Source organism: Coregonus clupeaformis, chromosome 27, assembly GCF_020615455.1.
Source record: "Coregonus clupeaformis isolate EN_2021a chromosome 27, ASM2061545v1, whole genome shotgun sequence".
Classification (NCBI taxonomy): Eukaryota; Metazoa; Chordata; class Actinopteri; order Salmoniformes; family Salmonidae; genus Coregonus; species Coregonus clupeaformis.
This window is the reverse complement of record NC_059218.1, coordinates 42,572,358-42,595,426: the sequence shown is the minus strand read 5'-3', so window position 1 is coordinate 42,595,426 and position 23,069 is coordinate 42,572,358. Positions and strand designations below refer to the sequence as shown.

General features: G+C 44.6%; 1 protein-coding gene across 1 annotated transcript in view; it reads right to left on the bottom strand.

The window, feature by feature from the left end:
* Nucleotides 1-2,622: 2,622 nt before the first annotated feature.
* tiam1a (TIAM Rac1 associated GEF 1a) overlaps nt 2,623-23,069 on the bottom strand; it is a 165,545-nt gene continuing 145,098 nt past the window's right edge. Inside the window, exons 20-31 of the mRNA XM_045207950.1 lie at nt 17,592-17,801; nt 17,094-17,162; nt 16,585-16,710; nt 16,243-16,351; nt 15,774-15,953; nt 15,384-15,502; nt 14,791-14,899; nt 10,659-10,717; nt 10,306-10,402; nt 9,118-9,205; nt 8,423-8,595; nt 2,623-6,614 (exon numbers count right to left, since the gene is read on the bottom strand). Of these exons, the coding sequence (XP_045063885.1) occupies nt 5,752-6,614; nt 8,423-8,595; nt 9,118-9,205; nt 10,306-10,402; nt 10,659-10,717; nt 14,791-14,899; nt 15,384-15,502; nt 15,774-15,953; nt 16,243-16,351; nt 16,585-16,710; nt 17,094-17,162; nt 17,592-17,801 (2,202 nt within the window). The 3' untranslated portion in view covers nt 2,623-5,751. The remainder of the gene's footprint in view (nt 6,615-8,422; nt 8,596-9,117; nt 9,206-10,305; nt 10,403-10,658; nt 10,718-14,790; nt 14,900-15,383; nt 15,503-15,773; nt 15,954-16,242; nt 16,352-16,584; nt 16,711-17,093; nt 17,163-17,591; nt 17,802-23,069) is intronic.

Here is a 23,069-nt window from a genome sequence, read left to right as displayed (position 1 = left end):
CTATTCTCGTCCGTAAGGCGATCGTTCTCCTGTATATTATGAGTACAGCGACTGCAATTAGAAGACATCATGTTAATGTTACTACTTAGCTTCGGCTGTTGAAGATGTTGACGAACCATGTCCAGATAAAGCGTCCGGAGTGAAAAAAGTTGAATAAGGGAAAAAAGTTGCGATGGAAAAAAGGAAAATAAAGTAAAATTGGCAGCTAAAACGCACAGGAAAATGACTCTTCTGTCTCGGGATAAAACGTCCGGGGTGAAAAAGTTTAACGAAAAAAGATGAGTGAGGACAAAACTAAAAAGTTGGTAAATTTGTTGAACACAGAGATTGATTAAACGTTTATTAAAAGTAAAACGTGAATAGTTTGGCAGGTAGCCAAGTAGCAACAAACAGCACAGCAGCACGGAGACAATGCGGAAGCGAGACGGAAGTCACGTAATCAGTCTTGCACGTAATCAAGATATTTGACCATTGTTGGTTTGCTATAGGTCAGTTTAACCACAGTTCATTTGACCATTGTTGGTTTGCAATAGGTCAGTTTAACCACAGTTCATTTGACCATTGTTGGTTTGCTATAGGTCAGTTTAACCACAGTTCATTTGACCATTGTTGGTTTGCAATAGGTCAGTTTAACCACAGTTCATTTGACCATTGTTGGTTTGCAATAGGTCAGTTTAACCACAGTTCATTTGACCATTGTTGGTTTGCAATAGGTCAGTTTAACCACAGTTCATTTGACCATTGTTGGTTTGCTATAGGTCAGTTTAACCACAGTTCATTTGACCATTGTTGGTTTGCTATAGGTCAGTTTAACCACAGTTCATTTGACCATTGTTGGTTTGCAATAGGTACGTTTAACCACAGTTCATTTGACCATTGTTGGTTTGCAATAGGTCAGTTTAACCACAGTTCATTTGACCATTGTTGGTTTGCTATAGGTCAGTTTAACCACAGTTCATTTGACCATTGTTGGTTTGCAATAGGTCAGTTTAACCACAGTTCATTTGACCATTGTTGGTTTGCTATAGGTCAGTTTAACCACAGTTCATTTGACCTTTGTTGGTTTGCTATAGGTCAGTTTAACCACAGTTCATTTGACCATTGTTGGTTTGCAATAGGTCAGTTTAACCACAGTTCATTTGACCATTGTTGGTTTGCTATAGGTCAGTTTAACCACAGTTTATTTGACCATTGTTGGTTTGCTATAGGTCAGTTTAACCACAGTTCATTTGACCATTGTTGGTTTGCAATAGGTCAGTTTAACCACAGTTCATTTGACCATTGTTGGTTTGCAATTCGTACGTTTAACCACAGTTCATTTGACCATTGTTGGTTTGCTATAGGTCAGTTTAACCACAGTTCATTTGACCATTGTTGGTTTGCTATAGGTCAGTTTAACCACAGTTCATTTGACCATTGTTGGTTTGCAATAGGTCAGTTTAACCACAGTTCATTTGACCATTGTTGGTTTTGCTATAGGTCAGTTTAACCACAGTTCATTTGACCATTGTTGGTTTGCAATAGGTCAGTTTAACCACAGTTCATTTGACCATTGTTGGTTTGCTATAGGTCAGTTTAACCACAGTTCATTTGACCATTGTTGGTTTGCAATAGGTCAGTTTAACCACAGTTCATTTGACCATTGTTGGTTTGCAATAGGTCAGTTTAACCACAGTTCATTTGACCATTGTTGGTTTGCTATAGGTCAGTTTAACCACAGTTCATTAGACCTTTGTTGGTTTGCTATAGGTCAGTTTAACCACAGTTCAGTTGACCTTTGTTGGTTTGCTATAGGTCAGTTTAACCACAGTTCATTTGACCATTGTTGGTTTGCAATAGGTCAGTTTAACCACAGTTCATTTGACCATTGTTGGTTTGCAATAGGTACGTTTAACCACAGTTCATTTGACCATTGTTGGTTTGCTATAGGTCAGTTTAACCACAGTTCATTTGACCATTGTTGGTTTGCAATAGGTCAGTTTAACCACAGTTCATTTGACCTTTGTTGGTTTGCTATAGGTCAGTTTAACCACAGTTCATTTGACCATTGTTGGTTTGCAATAGGTCAGTTTAACCACAGTTCATTTGACCATTGTTGGTTTGCTATAGGTCAGTTTAACCACAGTTCATTAGACCTTTGTTGGTTTGCTATAGGTCAGTTTAACCACAGTTCAGTTGACCTTTGTTGGTTTGCTATAGGTCAGTTTAACCACAGTTCATTTGACCATTGTTGGTTTGCTATAGGTCAGTTTAACCACAGTTCATTTGACCATTGTTGGTTTGCAATAGGTACGTTTAACCACAGTTCATTTGACCATTGTTGGTTTGCTATAGGTCAGTTTAACCACAGTTCATTTGACCATTGTTGGTTTGCTATAGGTCAGTTTAACCACAGTTCATTTGACCATTGTTGGTTTGCTATAGGTCAGTTTAACCACAGTTCCAAAAGATGCTTGTACCCGATAGAGAAACTGTAATAAGCCTTCTAAACTGTCAGACTGCCTCATCCTCGTCTTTTCATCCTTTAATAAACAGGTCTATCTAAATAAAGAGACATTAACAGGACGGAAACACAAGATAGATATTATTGAGAAACACAAAAAAAAAGACAAAATACCAAAATCCGATAAGAAATGTAATTGTTTTAATAATAATAATAACAATAGTAATAATAATAGTTATATTAATGGTAATCCACAGTCCTATGTACGAACACAGTTTTAAAAATGCAAAATACAAAAGAGGGGGAAAGTCAAAAGGAAGTCACAAGATTCACCTCTAGACCAGCGATTGTACTTCACAATGGATGCATCCCAAACGGAACCCTATCCCCTACATAGTGCACTACTTTAGACCAGAGCCCTGTGGGGAACTGGGCAAAAGTAGTGCCCTATATAGGGGGTAGGGTTCGGTTTGGGACTCATCCAATCTCAGGGGTAGTAGTAGCATAGGTCATTTATTTGCCATGTGTGCTAACCCTAACAACTATCAATTAAACAACAACAACAACAACAACAACAACAACAACCTATGTTTTTCCTGAAAATCCTGCATATAGGTCTCATTGCTAACTAGGAGCCAGGAGTTTTATCCGCATGATTTTGTTAACTAACGAGTAACAACTCGGGGCCCTTGTTATATATATATATATATATATATATATATATATATATATATATATATATATATAGCTATAACTGGAGCCAGAGTGTTTCTTGTTGTAGGTAAAACCCCAGGTCCTGTTTTTAATCCTGTATATTTGTTGTGTTGATCAGAAAGACTCACGGTTCCATGTAATTCTGTCCCGTGGTTGATTATAAGTGCAGTTTGAATTCATCCATAAAGGTGCACTGGTCTGTGTTAGTTTTAGAGACGTACAGTGTTCTGTGTTTGTGCGATGAGTATTAGATAGACGTAGAACAGGACAGTGTGGGAGAGAAAGCACAGTAGTTTAGCAGTAGCCCTCCTAGTGGGGACAGTAGAATTCATGTTCTGTGAGAAATAGGAAATAGACCACTGGTTGGGAATAGACAGTAAGTTACTTGTCTTTCTAAATAAATAAAGTTATTTGAGAATATTTAGGGAAGTTAGCTGGTTAACTCATTGATCCTGCTATGTAGTACACCACACATGTCTGGCAACCACACTAATCTGGCAACCACACATATCTGGCAACCACACATATCTGGCAACCAGGGAAGGTTTGTTCTGCTTTAAAAGGAGCACTCTTTAGTTTCTATTTCCACTCAGCAGAGTGGCCCCAGCGGTTGTTTTTGTTTTTGTTTCGGAGGACTGATGGGGCGGGTCTTCGAAAGTGCAAAATCAAAACCAAAAAAGAAGAACAGGTGTCTGAGTGTTTCGAAAAAGGTTTTTGTCTTTGCTTTATTTGCTGCCTTGATTGTGACTTGTCGTACAACCACAGGAGGAAACAGAAGCTAAGGAAAGCTCCTTTAAGAGTTAGTCAGAAGCTAATGCTGCCTTCAAACGCTTGTTGGAACTGAAACATTTCCCAGTTAGAAAGTCTGACATTACTTTGTTCAATTGCTTTTGAATTCGGAAACAATTCTTCAACCAATAAGATTTTAGCTAGTTAGATGAGCTAGCTAACATTGCTAATGATAAAGTTGGCTAGTTTTCTTAATGTTGATAATGTTGTCAACTAGCTACATTATCCACATTGATACAGTATGTTAGATGATGTCAGAAATGTTTATTTGCTTTTATCTTTTGGTTGAAAAAGGTGAGAAAAGTCAGTGATGAATACATCACAACTCGTAAACTAGGGATATCAAAATTACCTCCAACTTTCCCACTTGGAATTCCAACTTGGGATGGGGTCGTTCAAGTAGCTACTTCCCAGTCGGAACCTCATCTTTCCCAGATCTGAGGAGCATTTTAAAGGCAGCGTGACATAGTGGTAGGGTCGACATCGGCAGCAGTCCAGGTGGGTATACTACATAGCATATTTATTGAGTTAGCCAGCTTACTTGCTTACTTAAATATTCTGAAAATAACTTCTTACTTTAAAGATAAGCTTGAAATTGGCATGGTCAAATTGACTCGAGAACCAAAAAACACATATCCAAGTTTAGCTTTTCTTAATGAACCAGAAAAATGATGGTTATTTCTGGTTGTTTGTCAACGTTAGCTGGGTAACTCATTGATCCTGCTTTGCAGTCAGTAACAGCAGGCGTTCCGTCAAACAAAACTCCAAAAGAAAATTCAAGTAAAACAGGAAGTCATATTATCCTGTCCCATGCGAGGGTCAGGGAGTGAATAACACTGGATGTCATGTAAACAAACAAACAAAAAAAAAAAAAAAAAAAAAAAAGATTTCTCCACAGTCAACAAAATCAAGATTTGAAAACAAATGTTGGGAAAAGTGAGTGTTAATAAAAAGGATGTTATTTTAGAAAAGACAATGCGTTATGATTGGACAGTTGCTCTGAGTGCTGTCAGCAGCCGATATAGAGAACAGTATAAGTGCGGTAAAGCTAGCAGGGTTGTCTACCATAGAGATGGAAAGAGATCTCCTCTTTGTATCCAAGTTGAGTCCTCTAACGATCTATACACAGCAGTCTATAGCCTCTGAAGACAAGGTTTAGGCTCCCTATGGTCAAACGTAGTGCACTAAATAGGGTATAAGGTAGCATTTGAGACGCAGACAAGGTTTAGAAGTTACACACAGCCCTTGAGTGTTACAAACACAGTTTCTAAGTCAGAGAAGCAAAAATATGACCCATTATTCCTGCTTTTTGAAAAATATACTTTTTTTTTTTTTTTTTTGGCAACAAGATCATAGTTCAGTGAAGACGTCATAGTCCAGTGTGTGTGTGTGTGTGTGGCCTCTGTCTCCCATCGGATAGCAGTTCAGTTGAGGCATTGTGAGACTGTGAGTCTGCCACCAAGGAGAAGACAGTAGGATTGTCAGGACAAGGTGGGCGATGGAAGGAGAAGTCAGTAGGATTGTCAGGACAAGGTGGGCGATGGCCTGGGTTCAATTCATTAGTGCACACCGTAGCGAATCATTTTGTAATGGAAAAACGTTTTGCAATGAAAACGAGTGTTTCTTATTGGACAAGTTCAGGTTAGTCCCTCCCTGTTTGCTTCTGTTTGGTTCCTAGTGGATACACCCTTGGAGCGTCTGTTTTATCCCATCTGTTATACCCCCTTCCCCCTAGGAGGCGTTGATCCCTCTCTTCTCTTCCTCTCTGTCTGCTGTTCATCCCGCGCTCACTCCCTCCCTCAGTCTCAGAAGATGTCGTTGTTCCCTCCATTGGCGTAGTCTTCGCGTCGCACCCAGATGACATCACAGTGGTCCTTCTCGGCCACTCCCTCCACGGAACACTGCTTCCCGGCCACGCCCTCCGTGGCCCATTGCTTCCTTAGGGGTGTAAGCTTCACCGGGGGTGCGGGGGACCGTGAGGTGGGAGGGACGGGGGAGGCATTGTCTTTAGAGGGGGAGTCAGAGTCTACCCGTACCTTACCCCTTTCACCCCCCTCGTCCTCTTGGAGAACACCCTGGGAGCTCCTCCTCTCTTCCTTCAACTCTCCGTTCTGTCTCCTCTCATCTTTCTTTCCCTCCACATCTTCCTCCTCCTCTTCTATCCCTCTGTCCTGGTCTTGGCTCCTCTCCTCCTCCTCATCCTCTTCTACCCCTCTGACCTGGTCTTGGCTCCTCTCCTCCAGTAGGCTGGGTTCGGCTGATGAAGCCCTGACTGACTTACAGTACTCGTCATCGTCGCTCAGAATATCAGTCTCTTTCACCTCCATCCCTCCCTCCATCCTTCCCTCCATCCCTCCCTCCATCCTTCCCTCCATCCTCCTCTCTTCCCCCGTCACTCCTCCCTGGTCGACGTAGCAATCCAGGTCGAACTGTTCCTCCACCCAGCGGTCCGTGTCGCCTCCAGTCGCCAACAGCGTCCGCTGTTGAGGCTTCTGGGTAGGAAGCAGGGGGTTATGGGAAGGTGGAGGCTGGTGGGAATAGTCATGGGTGGAGTGGGAGGAGTTAGAGTCAGAGTCTTCATGGTTGCCATGGAGAACGAGGTCGGTGTCAATGGTTAATCGGTTCCTAACCAGCTTCCTGCGACCAAGGGTCCGAGACGGGGCTGAGGCTAGAGGGAGGGAGAGAGATGAGATAGAGATGGGAGAGAGAGAGACAGGAGAGAGATGAGAGGGGAGAGAGGGGCAGGAGAGAGATGGGAGAGAGGGAGAGAGGGACAGGAGAGAGAGGGAGAGAGGGACAGGAGAGAGATGGGAGAGAGGGAGAGAGGGACATGAGAGGGACAGGAGAGAGATGGGAGAGAGGGAGAGAGGGACAGGAGAGAGAGGGAGAGAGGGAGAGAGGGACAGGAGAGAGAGGGAGAGAGGGACAGGAGAGAGATGGGAGAGAGAGATGGGAGAGAGAGACAGGAGAGAGATGGGAGAGAGGGAAAGAGGGACAGGAGAGAGAGGGAGAGAGGGAAAGAGGGACAGGAGAGAGAGGGAGAGAGGGACAGGAGAGAGATGGGAGAGAGAGATGGGAGAGAGAGACAGGAGAGAGATGGGAGAGAGGGAAAGAGGAACAGGAGAGTGATGGGAGAGAGGGAAAGAGGGACAGGAGAGAGATGGGAGAGAGGGAAAGAGGGACAGGAGAGAGATGAGATGGGAGAGAGATGAGAGAGGGGGAGAGAGATGAGAGAGGGGGAGAGGGGACAGGAGAGAGATGAGAGAGGGGGAGAGAGATGAGAGAGAGGGAGAGGGGACAGGAGAGATGAGAGAGGGGAGAGAGGGAAAGGAGAGAGATGAGAGAGGGACAGGAGAGAGATGAGAGGGACAGGAGAGAGATGAGAGAGAGGGAGAGGGGTGGCAGGAGAGAGATGAGAGAGAAGGAGAGATAGGGGGACAGGAGAGAGATGAGAGAGGAGAAGAGAGATGAGAGAGGGAGAGAGATGAGAGAGATATGAGAGATGAGAGGGACAGGAGAGAGATGAGAGAGAGGGAGAGAGGGACAGAAGAGAGATGAGAGAGGGGAGAGAGATGAGAGAGAGGGAGAGAGAGACGAGAGAGATGAGAGGAGAGGAGAGAGAAGATAGAGGGAGGAGAGCGAGAGAGAGAAGGACAGATGAGAGAGAGAATGAGAGAGGAGAGAGAGAAGGAGAAGGAGAGAGGAGAGAAAGGGAGAGAGGAGAGAGAGATGAGAGAGTTAGTACACCAAAGTACATAAACAAATGAAAATGCAGCTAATCATGGCTACCCGGACTATTTGCACTGCCCCCCCACCCCATCCTTTTTACGCTGCTGCTACTCTGTTAATTATTTATGCATAGTCACTTTAACTCTACCCACATGTACATATTACTTCAACTATCTCAACTAGCCGGTGCCCCCGCACATTGACTCTGCACCGGTACCCCCCTGTATATATATAGCCTCCCTACTGTTATTTTATTTGACTTCTGCTTTTTTTTTCTCAACACTTTTTTTGTTGTTGTTTTATTTTTACTTTTTTTTGTTAAAAATAAATGCACTGTTGGTTAAGGGCTGTAAGTAAGCATTTCACTGTAATGTCTGCACCTGTTGTATTCGGCGCATGTGACCAATACAATTTGATTTGATTTGATTTGATTCATGGCTGGTCTGTTTCCCTTCAGGTTACAGAGGCATCATCTACCTGCTCTGTTCATGGCTGGTCTGTTTCCCTTCAGGTTACAGAGGCATCACCTACCTGCTCTGTTCATGGCTGGTCTGTTTCCCTTCAGGTTACAGAGGCATCATCTACCTGCTCTGTTCATGGCTGGTCTGTTTCCCTTCAGGTTACAGAGGCATCATCTACCTGCTCTGTTCATGGCTGGTCTGTTTCCCTTCAGGTTACAGAGGCATCACCTACCTGCTCTGTTCATGGCTGGTCTGTTTCCCTTCAGGTTACAGAGGCATCACCTACCTGCTCTGTTCATGGCTGGTCTGTTTCCCTTCAGGTTACAGAGGCGTTTGCCTCCGAAGGGGACGTACTGCTGGTTGGGGGGTAGAGAGTCAGTCTTCATCAGCTGACGTCGTTGTTTATCTCTCAGGATGAGGTGGACTGCCTTCAATAAGTCCTTCTTGCTGTCCACAGAACTGGGGTCAGGGACAGGGACACGTTAGAGACACATACACACAAAATATATTAGAAACATACACCCAAGTATATTAGACACACTTGTACATGCACGCACGCACGCACACACACACACACACACACACACACACAAATATATATTAGACACACACACACAACACACATTCATGTAAACACACATAACCACACAAAACACACATTCATGTAAACACACAAAACACACGTTCATGTAAACACACACACACAAAACACACATTCATGTAAACACACACACAAGCACACACATTCATGTAAACACACACACAAGCACACACATTCATGTAAACACACACACAAAACACACATTCATGTAAACACACACATATGTAATGGCGCTGCAATATGTGTTTTTCTGTATTTTATTGAATTTATACATGAATATGTTTCATTTAATTGAAAATAGCTATATGTTTGAACAGATATGTATTTCAAATGTGTTCTCGGCATGACGTCAGCCACCCAGTTGTGATGTCAGAGCTCACCTGCAGCACAGGTGAAAGGTTCTCTCTGGTCTCCCCTCAGACTCTGACCTCACGTGAACTATCTCACATACCGCTGTACCCTCGGAGTCTAGCAAGGAGAGAAAGAGAGGGAGAGAGGGAGGGAGGGAAGGAGAAAGAGAGTGAGAGAGAAGAGAGCAGCGAGCGAGAGAGAACAGAGAGCGAGAGAGAGCGAGAGAGCGAGAGAGCGAGAGAGCGAGAGAGCGAGAGAGCGAGAGAGCGAGAGAGCGAGAGAGAGAGAGAGAGAGAGAGAGAGAGAGAGAGAGAGAGAGAGAGAGAGAGAGAGAGAGCGAGAGAGAGAGAGTAGGGAGGGAGAGAGAGTTATCAACGTTGCCTTAAATCCCTACTATCTAGTGGAAGAAGGAGAGGTAGAGAGATGAGAGGCAGAATGATGGATGGAGTAGGACAGGTAAAAGGAAGGAAGGGACAGGGACAAGGACAGTAAGAGGAAGGCTTAAGTATGGAGGATAGAGGTCTACACGGATCCACCTGTACCCGAATACCCGAGAGAGGAGATATCTAATGATGGAATTAAAAGTTAAAGGAGTAGGATAGGCTTCAACGACCAAGAGCCAACAGGTATTCTGAATGGAGTTATTTGTAACTGTAGGATGAGAAAGCGCATGCACTGCAGCCTCAATTAGCCCAGCTAGCTAACGTTAGCTAGCTTAACTAGCTTCTCCCGGTTTGATGCAGTCAAGACAGGTACCACGTAATCATATTTGATGATAAATAACCAAGGCAGCTATTAGTCGACTGTAGCGCGAGTCGGCTTGGTTGGCTCCCTGCTCCCTCCCTCCCCCCTGTGTCACTCCCTCACAGTATGGCCCCTCCCCCCGCCAAACTAGAGCGCCACCTCTCTCTCCCTCCTCTCGCGCTTTATCAGCTCCGCTAAATAAAGTAGCTTAAACAATTACTTTTCTGCTGCTTCCCTCACTCAGGATCGGACACGGATCTGGATCCGACCAGGTCTATACGGAACGGATCTAGTTGTCCTCGTGTCCAATCGGAACGAGTCTGTATACTTAAAAAAAAAATCAATTCATGCATATCGGGTGCGGATGTGGAAGCCCCATGTCCATTTCGGGAAGGCCTCTAACAGAGGGTAAGAGGAAGGAGTGTGGAAGGAGGAGGTAGAGGAAAAGGAAAGAGGGGGTTAAGAAGATATACTTGTGATGGCGCGGACTTGTAGGGCGTCTGTTGAGATCATGTGACGGAAACGGAACGGATCTCTGTCATCTGACACGGAAGCACGATGAGACCCTCCCTGAAAAACAAACACACACACACACACACTGTTTTAGAGCAAGCATTGCTACAGGCAAGTGTGTGTTTAACGAGACTGTATCTAAGAAACAGTTCCCCTCTACTTTATGGAGACATAAGAGTAGCGTTAACCTAGATCCACTCTGCGGGTGACCTCATTGTGCCTGTTCAAAACTAAAAGCCTTCTCCCCTTTTAAAAGCCCCTCTAGGAACCCCAGGCCCCCAGCAGTAAAGTAACGGGGCAAAGGAGCACTCACAAGCTTCTTCCTCTGCTTGGAGCGATCTCTGTATACAAACACCACCGCTGTCTTGAACACTGGGGAGAGAAGGAGACAAAGAGGAGGGAGAGATGGAGAGAGAGAGAGAGAGGGGGGGGGGAACGGGAAGAGCATTAGAAGAGCTTTTTTAATTTCATAACACATTTTAAAAGCATTTACTAAAGAAGATTTATGAACAACATGAATGCTTTTAGGGGTTAGCATTTGAGAAAATCTCCCTTGCAGAAGCCACTAACACATAACCCTAAGAGAAGCCTAACCACTAACACATAACCCTAAGAGAAGCCTAACCACTAACACATAACCCTAAGAGAAGCCTTAAAGTGCCTGAACACCGTAAGTTCTCCAGAATCACTGTGCTACAGTCAATAGCCTATCTATCTATCTATCTATCTATCTATCTATCTATCTATCTATCTATCTATCTATCTATCTATCTATCTATCTATCTATCTATCTATCTATCTATCTATCTATCTATCTATCTATCTATCTATCTATCTATCTATCTATCTATCTATCTATCTATCTATCTAATCTATCTATCTATTGACAGTGAGGGAAAAAAGTATTTGATCCCCTGCTGATTTTGTACGTTTGCCAACCGACAAAGAAATGATCAGTCTACAATTTTAATGGTAGGTTTATTTGAACAGCGAGAGACAGAACAACAACAAAAAAATCCAGAAAAACGCATGTCAAAAATGTTATGAATTGATTTGCATTTTAATGAGGGAAATAAGTATTTGACCCCTCTGCAAAACATGACTAAGTACTTGGTGGCAAAACCCTTGTTGGCAATCACAGAGGTCAGACGTTTCTTGTAGTTGGCCACCAGGTTTGCACACATCTCAGGAGGGATTTTGTCCCACTCCTCTTTGCAAATCTTCTCCAAGTCATTAAGGTTTCGAGCCTGACGTTTGGCAACTCGAACGTTCAGCTCCCTCCACAGATTTTCTATGGGATTAAGGTCTGGAGACTGGCTAGGCCACTCCAGGACCTTAATGTGCTTCTTCTTGAGCCACTCCTTTGTTGCCTTGGCCGTGTGTTTTGGGTCATTGTCATGCTGGAATAGCCATCCATGACCCATTTTCAATGCCCTGGCTGAGGGAAGAAGGTTCTCACCCAAGATTTGACGGTACATGGCCCCGTCCATCGTCCCTTTGATGCGGTGAAGTTGTCCTGTCCCCTTAGCAGAAAAACACCCCCAAAGCATAATGTTTCCACCTCCATGTTTGATGGTGGGGATGGTGTTCTTGGGGTCATAGGCAGCATTCCTCCTCCTCCAAACACGGCGAGTTGAGTTGATGCCAAAGAGCTCCATTTTGGTCTCATCTGACCACAACACTTTCACCCAGTTCTCCTCTGAATCATTCAGATGTTCATTGGCAAACTTCAGACGGGCCTGTATATGTGCTTTCTTGAGCAGGGGGACCTTGCGGGCGCTGAAAGGATTTCAATCCTTCACGGCGTAGTGTGTTACCAATTGTTTTCTTGGTCATTATGGTCCCAGCTGCCTTGAGATCATTGACAAGATCCTCCCGTGTAGTTCTGGGCTGATTCCTCACCGTTCTCATGATCATTGCAATTCCACGAGGTGAGATCTTGCATGGAGCCCCAGGCCGAGGGAGATTGACAGTTATATATCTGATTGATTGATTGCTTCTGTGGACAGGTGTCTTTTATACAGGTAACAAACTGAGATTAGGAGCACTCCCTTTAAGAGTGTGCTCCTAATCTCAGCTCGTTACCTGTATAAAAGACTCCTGGGAGCCAGAAATCTTTCTGATTGAGAGGGGGTCAAATACTTATTTCCCTCATTAAAATGCAAATCAATTTATAACATTTTTGACATGCGTTTTTCTGGATTTTGTTTTGTTATTCTGTCTCTCACTGTTCAAATAAACCTACCATTAAGATTATAGACTGATAATTTCTTTTTCAGTGGCAAACTTACAAAATCAGGTGGGAATCAAATACTTCTCTCTCTCTCTCTCTCTCTCTCTCTCTCTCTCTCTCTCTCTCTCTCTCTCTCTCTCTCTCTCTCTCTCTCTCTCTCCTCTCTCTCTCTCTCTCTCTCTCTCTCTTCCCCTCTCTCTCTCTCTCTCTCTCTCTCTCTCTCTCTCTCTCTCTCTCTCTCTCTCTCTCTCTCTCTCTCTCTCTCTCTCTCTCTCTCTCTCTCTCTCTCTCTCTCTCTAATGTTATTTCATTATTAAAGGCCTTTGCAGACTGTACATCGGATATAGTCTTTTACGATCATCACGTCACACAGCGCGGTGTTCCCAAATAAATTAAGATCTTGATATCAACCTGGCCAGATTGTACGATTTGCTTCCGTTTTGCAGTCACATTCTGCGATTGGCTTGTGAGGCTATGTCAGCAGACGTGGGCCACGTCAACTGTAGAAGTGTATTTGATCTGGGCATGTGTCAGCAACACTAGCTGGATCCTATCCACATTAAGACTTCTGGTTTTCGGATTTTGCCTTCAAAATAAAAGTCAGCTGTAAAACGTTATGTGTATGATACGAAATCAATATTTTTTGCAGTTTTGCAGAGTGCATAATGTTAAAATTATGTACAAAAATATACACTGAGTGTACAAAACATTAAGAACACCTTCACAATATTGAGTTGCACCTCCCCTTTTGCCCTCAGAACAGCCTCAATTCGTCAGGACATGGACTCTACAAGGTGTCGAAAGCGTTCCACAGGGATGCTGGCCCATGTTGACTCAATGCTTCCCACAGTTGTGTCAAGTTGGCTGGATGTCTTTTGGGTGGTGGACCATTCTTGATACACACATTAAACTGTTGAGCGTGAAAAACCCAGCAGTGTTGCAGTTCTTGACACTCAAACCGGTGCACCTGGCACCTACTACCATACCCCGTTCAAAGGCATTTAAATATTTTGTCTTGCCCATTCACCCTCTGAATGGCACACATACACCATCTATGTCTCAAATGTCTCAAGGCTTAAAAATCCTTCTTTAACCTGTCTCCTCCCCTTCATCTACACTGATTGAAGTGGATTTAACAAGTGACATCAATAAGGAATCATAGCTTTCACCTGGATTCACCTGGTCAGTCTGTAATGGAAAGAGCAGGTGTTCTTAATGTTTTGTACACTCAGTGTATATAACTACATGGGGGGAATAATCTAAAGAGAATTATTACTTTATATGAAATAAATAATATTATAAAAGGTTGAGCACATTGAGAAATGGTTGGAGCTTAAGTAAATGAACGTCAAGAACATAATATGTTAGTAGAAACCCCTACTGGTTATTTTACGGTTTTATTCGAGAGACAGGTAGGAATGTTCTCTCTTTACGTTGGCCTTAAAAAGAGAAAAATATGAAATCACATGACTACATTTTTAGGCCACGTATTATGATGTCAGAGGCTGGCGATAGGCTGACAACCTTCTAAAATGGTAGCTGTCCAATGGCGCTAACGTGTGTCCCACCGTTCAAACGTCAACATAAAGCTTCCTATGACCTTTTGTTCAAATTCACCTGTTTTTGTATTCTAGGGACTCTAGTGAGTAGACTGGAACCTGGTTTTAAGGACACACAATCTATAGTTTTTCCTGTTCAGGGCTGTTTGTACCATAGAGTGTCCAGGCACTGTTTGATCACAGCAACACTGTATTATTCAGTGCCCCGTGAAATGACACCATATCTATGACACCGGGATCTATTTGTCAGTCACCGGGATCTATTTGTCAGTCACAGGGATCTATTGGTAAGTCACCAGGATCTATTGGTAAGTCACCTGGATCTATTTGTCAGTCACCGGGATCTATTTGTCAGTCACCGGGATCGGCTCATAACACCAGCTACACTACACGATAAAGGCACTGTTAGCCTACGACCGCACGTAGTGGTACTAAAATCGGCAGACCTAGACCCTGTCACACTGAACGAGCCAAGACGTCCGACACTCGTTTTACGACCTGAGAATTTGACCACGACGTGAACATGCTGTATGAGACGGCAAGATGGTGGCATAAGACGGTTAAAATGGTACAGACTGCAAAGGCCTTAAGAAGGAGACCCTTAGTAATAGGCCCTATATGGATCCCCAGTGTCTAGTAGGAGTGTACCCCACCGAAGGTAGCCAGCTCAGGGTCCTTTTTGCCCTTGACCAGGGAGGCTGGAGGATTGATCCACACCACGGTGGAGTGGAGGAGAAGATCTCCCATGGACAGATCAGTCACCTGAGACAGGCACACAGAGATGGATCAATTAGAACAACTCTCATGGAAATCCTAGTGGATATGGCGTTCAAGACTCACATTAGGATATATTTTAATAATAATATAATTTTGTTAGAAGGTGAAAACCTGCGATTTACATAGAAATAATACATTATTGTTTTAAGGACTAATAATCATGAATATGTGTTAAAAATAAGCTAAACCATAGAAATAGACTTTTCCCCCAAAAATATATTTAACCAGGCAAGTCAGTTAAGAACAAATTCTTATTTACAATGACGGCCTACACCGGCCAAACCCGGACGACGCTGGGCCAATTGTGCGCCGCCCTATGGGACTCCCAATCACGGCCGGTTGTGATACAGCCTGGAATCGAACCAGGGGGTCTGTAGTGACGCCTCAAGCACTGAGATGCAGTGCCTTAGACCGCTGCGCCACTCGGGAGCCCAGTATTTATGACTATTGTGATGATGGTGATGGTTACCTCCTTCTTGTCTGCAGTCTGTTCATTGATGAGCTGGTCGAACACTGCCCCATACTCCTCATGAAGCTTCTGCATCTCATTGATGTGACTGGCCACCTTGTTCATGGCCTTCATCGCAACTGAGGAAGACGAGGAGGAAAGCAGATGTTACAAACCGTGACAACACGATACACGCAACACCATCACACACACACACACACATTCAATCACACACACACACACACTCTTCCATGTCGTTCACCATCACATAGAAGTAGATGTTGGTGATCCTCTGTCTGGGTCGGTGACTGAGTACATCTCCCTCAGCAGCAGTGGGTCCTTCAGGACTCACACACACCCAACCCCACCCTCTCTCTCTCTCCCTCCCTCCCTCCAGACCTCCCTCCTTACCATTCAGGTGATAGTGTTCTTCACTCTCAGGGTCAGTCAGCGAGTACAGCTCTCTCAGTAGCAGTGGGTACTTCAGGACTCTCTGGATGGGTTTGATCAGGTAGGACTCCAGGGTGGAGGAGTGCTGCTGTTTAGGGTTCCTCTCTGCTAGGAACGCCTTGAAGTCTGCGTCTGTCTTAGCTGGACCACATGCAGTACAGAAAGGATCATTATCCACAACGAGGACATGGCCATGAAACGTCCCCCCACCCCCACCCATAGCGTTAGATGAGAGAGAATGTGAAAGAACTGTACAATATAATATTGTTGTTTTTCAGCACGAGCAAGGAGTCCTGTACCTTTGGCCAGGACCTTGGGGACCTTGGTGTGCCACTGTAGATCTTAAAACAACTCGCTAGCTATGGCACCGATGGTTGTAATGCGCTACTATGCAGTACTAATATATAATACAGTTGACTATGTATTGTACCTTTGGCCAGGACCTTGGGGACCTTGGTGTGGCTGGCACAGAAAGCACTGTAGATCTTAAAGCGGTCAGCGTAGTACAGGAACGATCCACCCAGAGAGAACAGCACTTTCTGGAGAAAGGAGTATGTAGAGTACGAAATCCCATTTACTCTAAAATAATATGAAATCTAGAGAGGAAAGCCATCTTTTATATTTCCCTTAGATAGGCAGGTTATACAACACACGTTATCAATAGGATTCAAAGTAGGGAGGCAATCTGTTTTTCCGTGTCCTAAATGGCGTCCTGTTCCCTACATAGTGCACTACTTTAGACCAAAGGCCTTATGGGAAAATGTGATTGTACCTTAAACTGTTCTACTCTCTCCAGCCTGTCTAGGTCAGCTACCAGTCTGGTCCCATCTTCTAGAGTCTTCAGGAACTCAACCTGGAACTCCAGCATCTCTCCTAGGTTACCAAACAGGACATCTAGCTGGAAGAGATAGCATAGCAACCGTTAACGAGCTTTCTTTGCACATTGGGATTAAAGATATTGTGATGTCAACATATCCAAAGAAGTATCTACATATATCTTATAACCAGCAACATGGAGATCTTTAATCCACCGGTCCACATATAATCACTATCTTATAACCAGCAACAAGCGTTTCGCTACACCCGCAATAACATCTGCTAAACACGTGTATGTGACAAATAACATTTGATTTGATTGTGATCTTTATTCCAAGCGGGAACTTGTCCAATAGGTTTGCTACGGTGCGCCCTAATGAATACCACCTGATCTACGGTTATGATAACCCAGTAGCATGCAGGATGTCTATGAGTTGACCTTTGACCTTTGCCCTCTGACCCTACCTCATCCTGGGTGAGGAAGCTCTCCTTCTGCAGAGGGGTCAGGTAGCGCTCTATCAGACAGTTCAGGTCCTGCAGGGGAGAGGAGACAGGGTTTAGTGTGTGTGTGTGTTTTGGTTTGGGTGCATAATGTGTTGTGACTGTGTTGTGTGTTGTGACTGTGTTGTGACTGTGATGTGACTGTTGTGTATTGTGACTGTGTTGTGTTGTGACTGTGTTGTGTATTGTGACTGTGTTGTGTTGTGACTGTGTTGTGTGTTGTGTTGTGACTGTGTTGTGTTGTGTTGTGACTGTGTTGTGTGTTGTGTTGTGACTGTGTTGTGTGTTGTGACTGTGTTGTGTTGTGACTGTGTTGTGTGTTGTGTTGTGACTGTGTTGTGTGTTGTGAGTGTTCTGTTGTGACTGTGTTGGTGTATGCATTGATCCATGTTTGTGTAGCTTAGAAACTAGGAGTTTCCCCACCACACACACCCACCCAACACACACACTCTCTCTACTAACTTTAACGTAGGTCTTCTCAGTCTCCACCAGTTCACTGATGACCTTGCGTAGTTTGTCAGCGTGTGACAGCTGTCGCTGGATGGCAGTGCCCGCCGCCGGTGGCAGGGGCATCGACGGGCTGGGAGAGAGGGAGGAGGAAGACGGAGGAGGAACAACGGAAGGATTCATCTCATGGAGACTCCGGCAGAATGCAGTCACCTGCTCTGTACTCTGTGGACAGCGAGAGAGAGAGACAGCGAGAGAGAGAGAGAGAGAGAGAGAGAGAGAGACAGCGAGAGAGAGAGACAGCGAGAGAGAGAGAGAGAGAGAGAGAGAGAGAGACAGCGAGAGAGAGAGACAGCGAGAGAGAGAGAGAGAGAGAGAGAGAGAGAGAGACAGCGAGAGAGAGAGACAGCGAGAGAGAGAGAGAGCGAGAGAGAGAGAGAGAGAGAGAGAGAGAGAGAGAGAGACCATATTAGAGACACATATTTCCCACAGATCACACAGACCCACAAAGAGTTTCAAACATTGATAAACTCCCATATCTGTTATGTGAAATACCAGTGTGCAATCACCGCAGCAAGATTTGTGACCTGTTGCCATGAGAACAGGGCAACCAGTGAAGAACAAGCATTGTAAATACTTATCTTCCCCTTCTATTCGTACACAACTATTTGCACATTGTTACAACACTGTACACAGCAGATAATGTACCAATTGAGATGTCTTTATGTTTTGAAACCTTTGTGAGTGTAATGTTTACTGTTCATGTTTTCATGTTTACTGTTCATGTGTTTTTGTTTTCTTCTCACTTTAGTATTTTTCCCTTGCTTTGGCAATAAAGCCCCATTGATTTGAGAGAGAAAGAGATACAGAGAGAGAGATACAGAGAGAGAGAGAGAGTGAGAGAGATAGAGAGAGAGAGAGAGAGAGATACAGAGAGAGAGAGAGAGAGAGAGAGAGAGAGAGAGAGAGAGAGAGAGATACAGAGAGAGAGATACAGAGAGAGAGAGAGAGAGAGACAGAGAGAGACAGAGACAGAGATACAGAGAGAGAGAAAGAGATACAGAGAGAGAGAGGAGAGAGAGAGAGAGTGAGACAGAGAGAGAGAGTGAGAGAGAGGAGAGAGAGAGAGAGAGAGAGAGAGTGAGACAGAGAGAGAGAGAGAGAGAGAGAGAATTAGTCATGTAGGATTTCTGTATTCCAAAGTAGAGTTTGTCAGCAACTCCTCCTCCATCTCCTTCTCCTACTCTCACTCCTCCTCCATCTCCTTCTCCTACTCTCACTCCTCCTCCATCTCCTTCTCCTACTCTCACTCCTCCTCCATCTCCTTCTCCTACTCTCACTCCTCCTCCATCTCCTTCTCCTACTCTCACTCCTCCTCCATCTCCTTCTCCTACTCTCACTCCTCCTCCATCTCCTTCTCCTACTCTCACTCCTCCTCCATCTCCTTCTCCTACTCTCACTCCTCCTCCATCTCCTTCTCCTACTCTCACTCCTCCTCCATCTCCTTCTCCTACTCTCACTCCTCCGCTTCCTCCCTCCCTCTCATCTAGCCCCTCCCTCTCCTCCCTCTCATCTAGCCCCTCCCTCTCCTCCCTCTCATCTAGCCCCTCCCTCTCCTCCCTCTCATCTAGCCCCTCCCTCTCCTCCCTCTCATCTAGCCCCTCCCTCTCATCTAGCCCCTCCCTCTCATCTAGCCCCTCCCTCTCTCCCTCCCTCTCATCTAGCCCCTCCCTCTCATCTAGCCCCTCCTCTCATCTAGCCCCTCCCTCTCCTCCCTCTCATCTAGCCCCTCCCTCTCATCTAGCCCCTCCCTCTCCTCCCTCTCATCTAGCCCCTCCCTGTCCTCCCTCTCATCTAGCCCCTCCCTCTCATCTAGCCCCTCCCTCTCATCTAGCCCCTCCCTCTCATCTTGCCACTCCCTCTCATCTAGCCCCTCCCTCTCCTCCCTCTCATCTAGCCCCTCCCTCTCATCTAGCCCCTCCCTCTCCTCCCTCTCATCTAGCCCCTCCCTCTCATCTTGCCACTCCCTCTCATCTAGCCCCTCCCTCTCCTCTAGCCCCTCCCTCTCCTCCCTCTCATCTTGCTCCTCCCTCTCATCTAGCCCCTCCCTCTCTCCCTCCCTCTCATCTAGCCCCTCCCTCTCTCCTATCCTCTCATCTTTTTCTGCTGCATTGTGTCTCAAAACACCCCCATCAGTATTATTTTCTTCAAATCAAAGAATCTCAAAGTAACCATAGAGGGAGGGTGAGGTAGGGCCAGAAGTTACCATGGAAACCAATGTTATTTTCCTCCCATACCCACCTTCAGGGGTGTGCTCTTTTAAGGCACACCTGGGAAACAACAATCTGGGCACACACAGACACACACACACACACACACACACAGACACACACACACACAGACACATACACACACACAGACACAGACACACAGCAGCACAGTGAGAGCAGGGGAAAGGGAGAGGAGAAGAAAAGGGTGCTGCTGAATCGTCATGCCAACATGCCAGACAAGACAAGACATGACAAGCCCTCTCTCCTCCTCTCCCTCCCTCTCTATCAGTGGAAAGAACCAGAGAGAGAGAGAGAGCTCAATCAGAATACAACTGTCTCTCTATTTCTCCCTCTCTCTTCCCCTCTCTTTCTCACCTTCCCCCTCCCCCTCCTCCTCTCTCTCTCTCTCTCTCTCTCTCTCTTCCTCCTCTCGCTCTCTCCCCTCAGGACCTGACGATGGCTCTTATCTAACATCACAGCTACTGCTGATCAGATGAAACCTGGTGGAAATCTGCTCATGAAGATGTGCTTGACTTACACTCATCTGAGCTAAGATATGTAGGAGTAGTGAAATACAGGAGTGATATACTGTCAGGGTTGATCTGTGATAAGATATGTAGGAGTAGTTAGATACAGGAGTGATATACTGTCTGGGTTGATCTGTGATAAGATATGTAGGAGTAGTTAGATACAGGAGTGATATACTGTCTGGGTTGATCTGTGATAAGATATGTAGGAGTAGTTAGATACAGGAGTGATATACTGTCTGGGTTGATCTGTGATAAGATATGTAGGAGTAGTGAAATACAGGAGTGATATACTGTCTGGGTTGATCTGTGATAAGATATGTAGGAGTAGTGAAATACAGGAGTGATATACTGTCTGGGTTGATCTGTGATAAGATATGTAGTAGTTAGATACAGGAGTGATATACTGTCTGGGTTGATCTGTGATAAGATATGTAGGAGTAGTTAGATACAGAAGTGATATACTGTCTGGGTTGATCTGTGATAAGATATGTAGGAGTAGTTAGATACAGGAGTGATATACTGTCTGGGTTGATCTGTGATAAGATATGTAGGAGTAGTTAGATACAGGAGTGATATACTGTCTGGGTTGATCTGTGATAAGATATGTAGGAGTAGTTAGATACAGGAGTGATATACTGTCTGGGTTGATCTGTGATAAGATATGTAGGAGTAGTGAAATACAGGAGTGATATACTGTCAGCATCGTCCAGGGTAGGGGAGGGAATGGCCGGCAGGGATGTAGCTCAGCTGGTAGAGCATGGCGTTTGCAACGCCAGGGTTGTGGGTTCGATTCCCACGGGGGGCCAGTATGAAAAAATAAAAATAATAATGCATGCACTCACTAACTGTAAGTCGCTCTGGATAAGAGCGTCTGCTAAATGACTAAAATGTAAATGTAGGGTTGATCTGGGATAAGATATGTAGGAGTAGTTAGATACAGGAGTGATATGTGAATCGTTTCAGGAAACTAGGCGTATGTCGCGTGTCACTACTTCACAGGAGAGCCATTTGAACGTAAACTTTTTTTTAAAATTCAAAATATTTTTTGGGGGCAGAAATGCCTTCTGGAACATGTAAACTTTCATGTGCCTTAATAACAAACTTGTATGCCATCTGTAAATAAAAAAACATTTATAAAAAAATGACGAGCCTAGTTGGTTTAGCCACAGAAAAAGACAGCAACCTTCCCGCAAGCCATGATTGGCTGAGATAATGTGTGGGCTGGACATGCCGAGAGATCGAGCTTTGAAATCCGTGGAATTAGAGTATGATAGCTAAGGAGATGGAGAAAAACACCTGTCTCCAGATTACATCTTCAAACTAAGGGCAACCATGGCATCCGTGACAGAGAGGGAGAAGTGTCCATCCATGTATACGGATAAGATAGTCTAGCTAGCTACATTTTCAGATATTACACGTTTCAAATTTAGTCAGAAAGTCGTTTTCATTTCAAGTTACTGTTAGCTAGCTAGCTAACGTTAGCTGGCTGGCTCGCTAGCTAACATTACGTGTATGATCTGTGTAGTAATATTATTCGTATCTCAGAGCCATTTGCTTTGCTAGTTATAGCCTAATGTTAGCTAGCTAACATTGAACCTGGTTGGTTTAGCTACCTGCAGATTCATGCAGGGTAGTAACGTCATGAGTTGGGATTATGGTTCATTGTTTAGCTAGCTAGCTAGCTACATTTCTTAACAAAAGACTCCACTATGCAAGTAACCATTTCAGTAGAATGTTCATGATGTCAATGCGACAACTGTTGCTAGACGTAGCTGGTAAATTCGCTCTGGCCATCTACTCTGATTTCAGAGCACTCTCATCTGAGTGTGCCAGAGTGCAAAATAACTGACACATTTACGAACGCTCAACACCCGTTGAATACGGCCAGTGTCAGTAAACGTTGGCAAAAAAGTGTAATTAAATTGTTGCCAGCAGCACAGTTGCAGTCACCAACGCTCTGGATAACATAAAAACAGTCTAACCAGCTCTGCTAGGGCGAGTAAAATGGTCAGAGTGAGCTGTTCTCTCATTTGTGTCTGGAAGTAGCTGGCAAGCTAGCCAACATTAGCCAGTTAGCTTGGGTGATTGACTGCCGTTGTGAGGTCAGAACACTCGGATCAACCCTACTCCTCGGCCAGAGCGTCCAGTGTGCACTCTGAACGCTCTGAGAGCGAAATGCTCTGAATTTTCGAAAGGACAATCTGACAACGCCCTGAGTTTACAGGCGGGGCTATAGGTTAAGAGGGTGTGAACGATGCTGAATGGGTGTAGACAAAGAAGAGCTCTCCAGTGGGTGTACCAAAACATTCAAAGGTCATTTTCTCAAAAGTGAGGTTAAAGTTGATCAACTTTCAAAGCAGAATTACTTTCTCATTTTTCCTCAACTGTAGTGTATGATATACCATTTTCTAGCTCTGAGTCTCTACTTTTATCCAATGTAAAAAAAACACCATTTCAAATTTTGCTACATCAGACCAAATCGAGCCGGTCGGTCACATATACTGTCAGGGTTGATCTGTGAGAAGATATGTAGGAGTAGTGAGATACAGGAGTGATATACTGTCAGGGTTGATCTGTGAGAAGATATGTAGGAGTAGTGAGATACAGGAGTGATATACTGTCAGGGTTGATCTGTGATAAGATATGTAGGAGTAGTGAGATACAGGAGTGATATATTGTCAGGGTTGATCTGT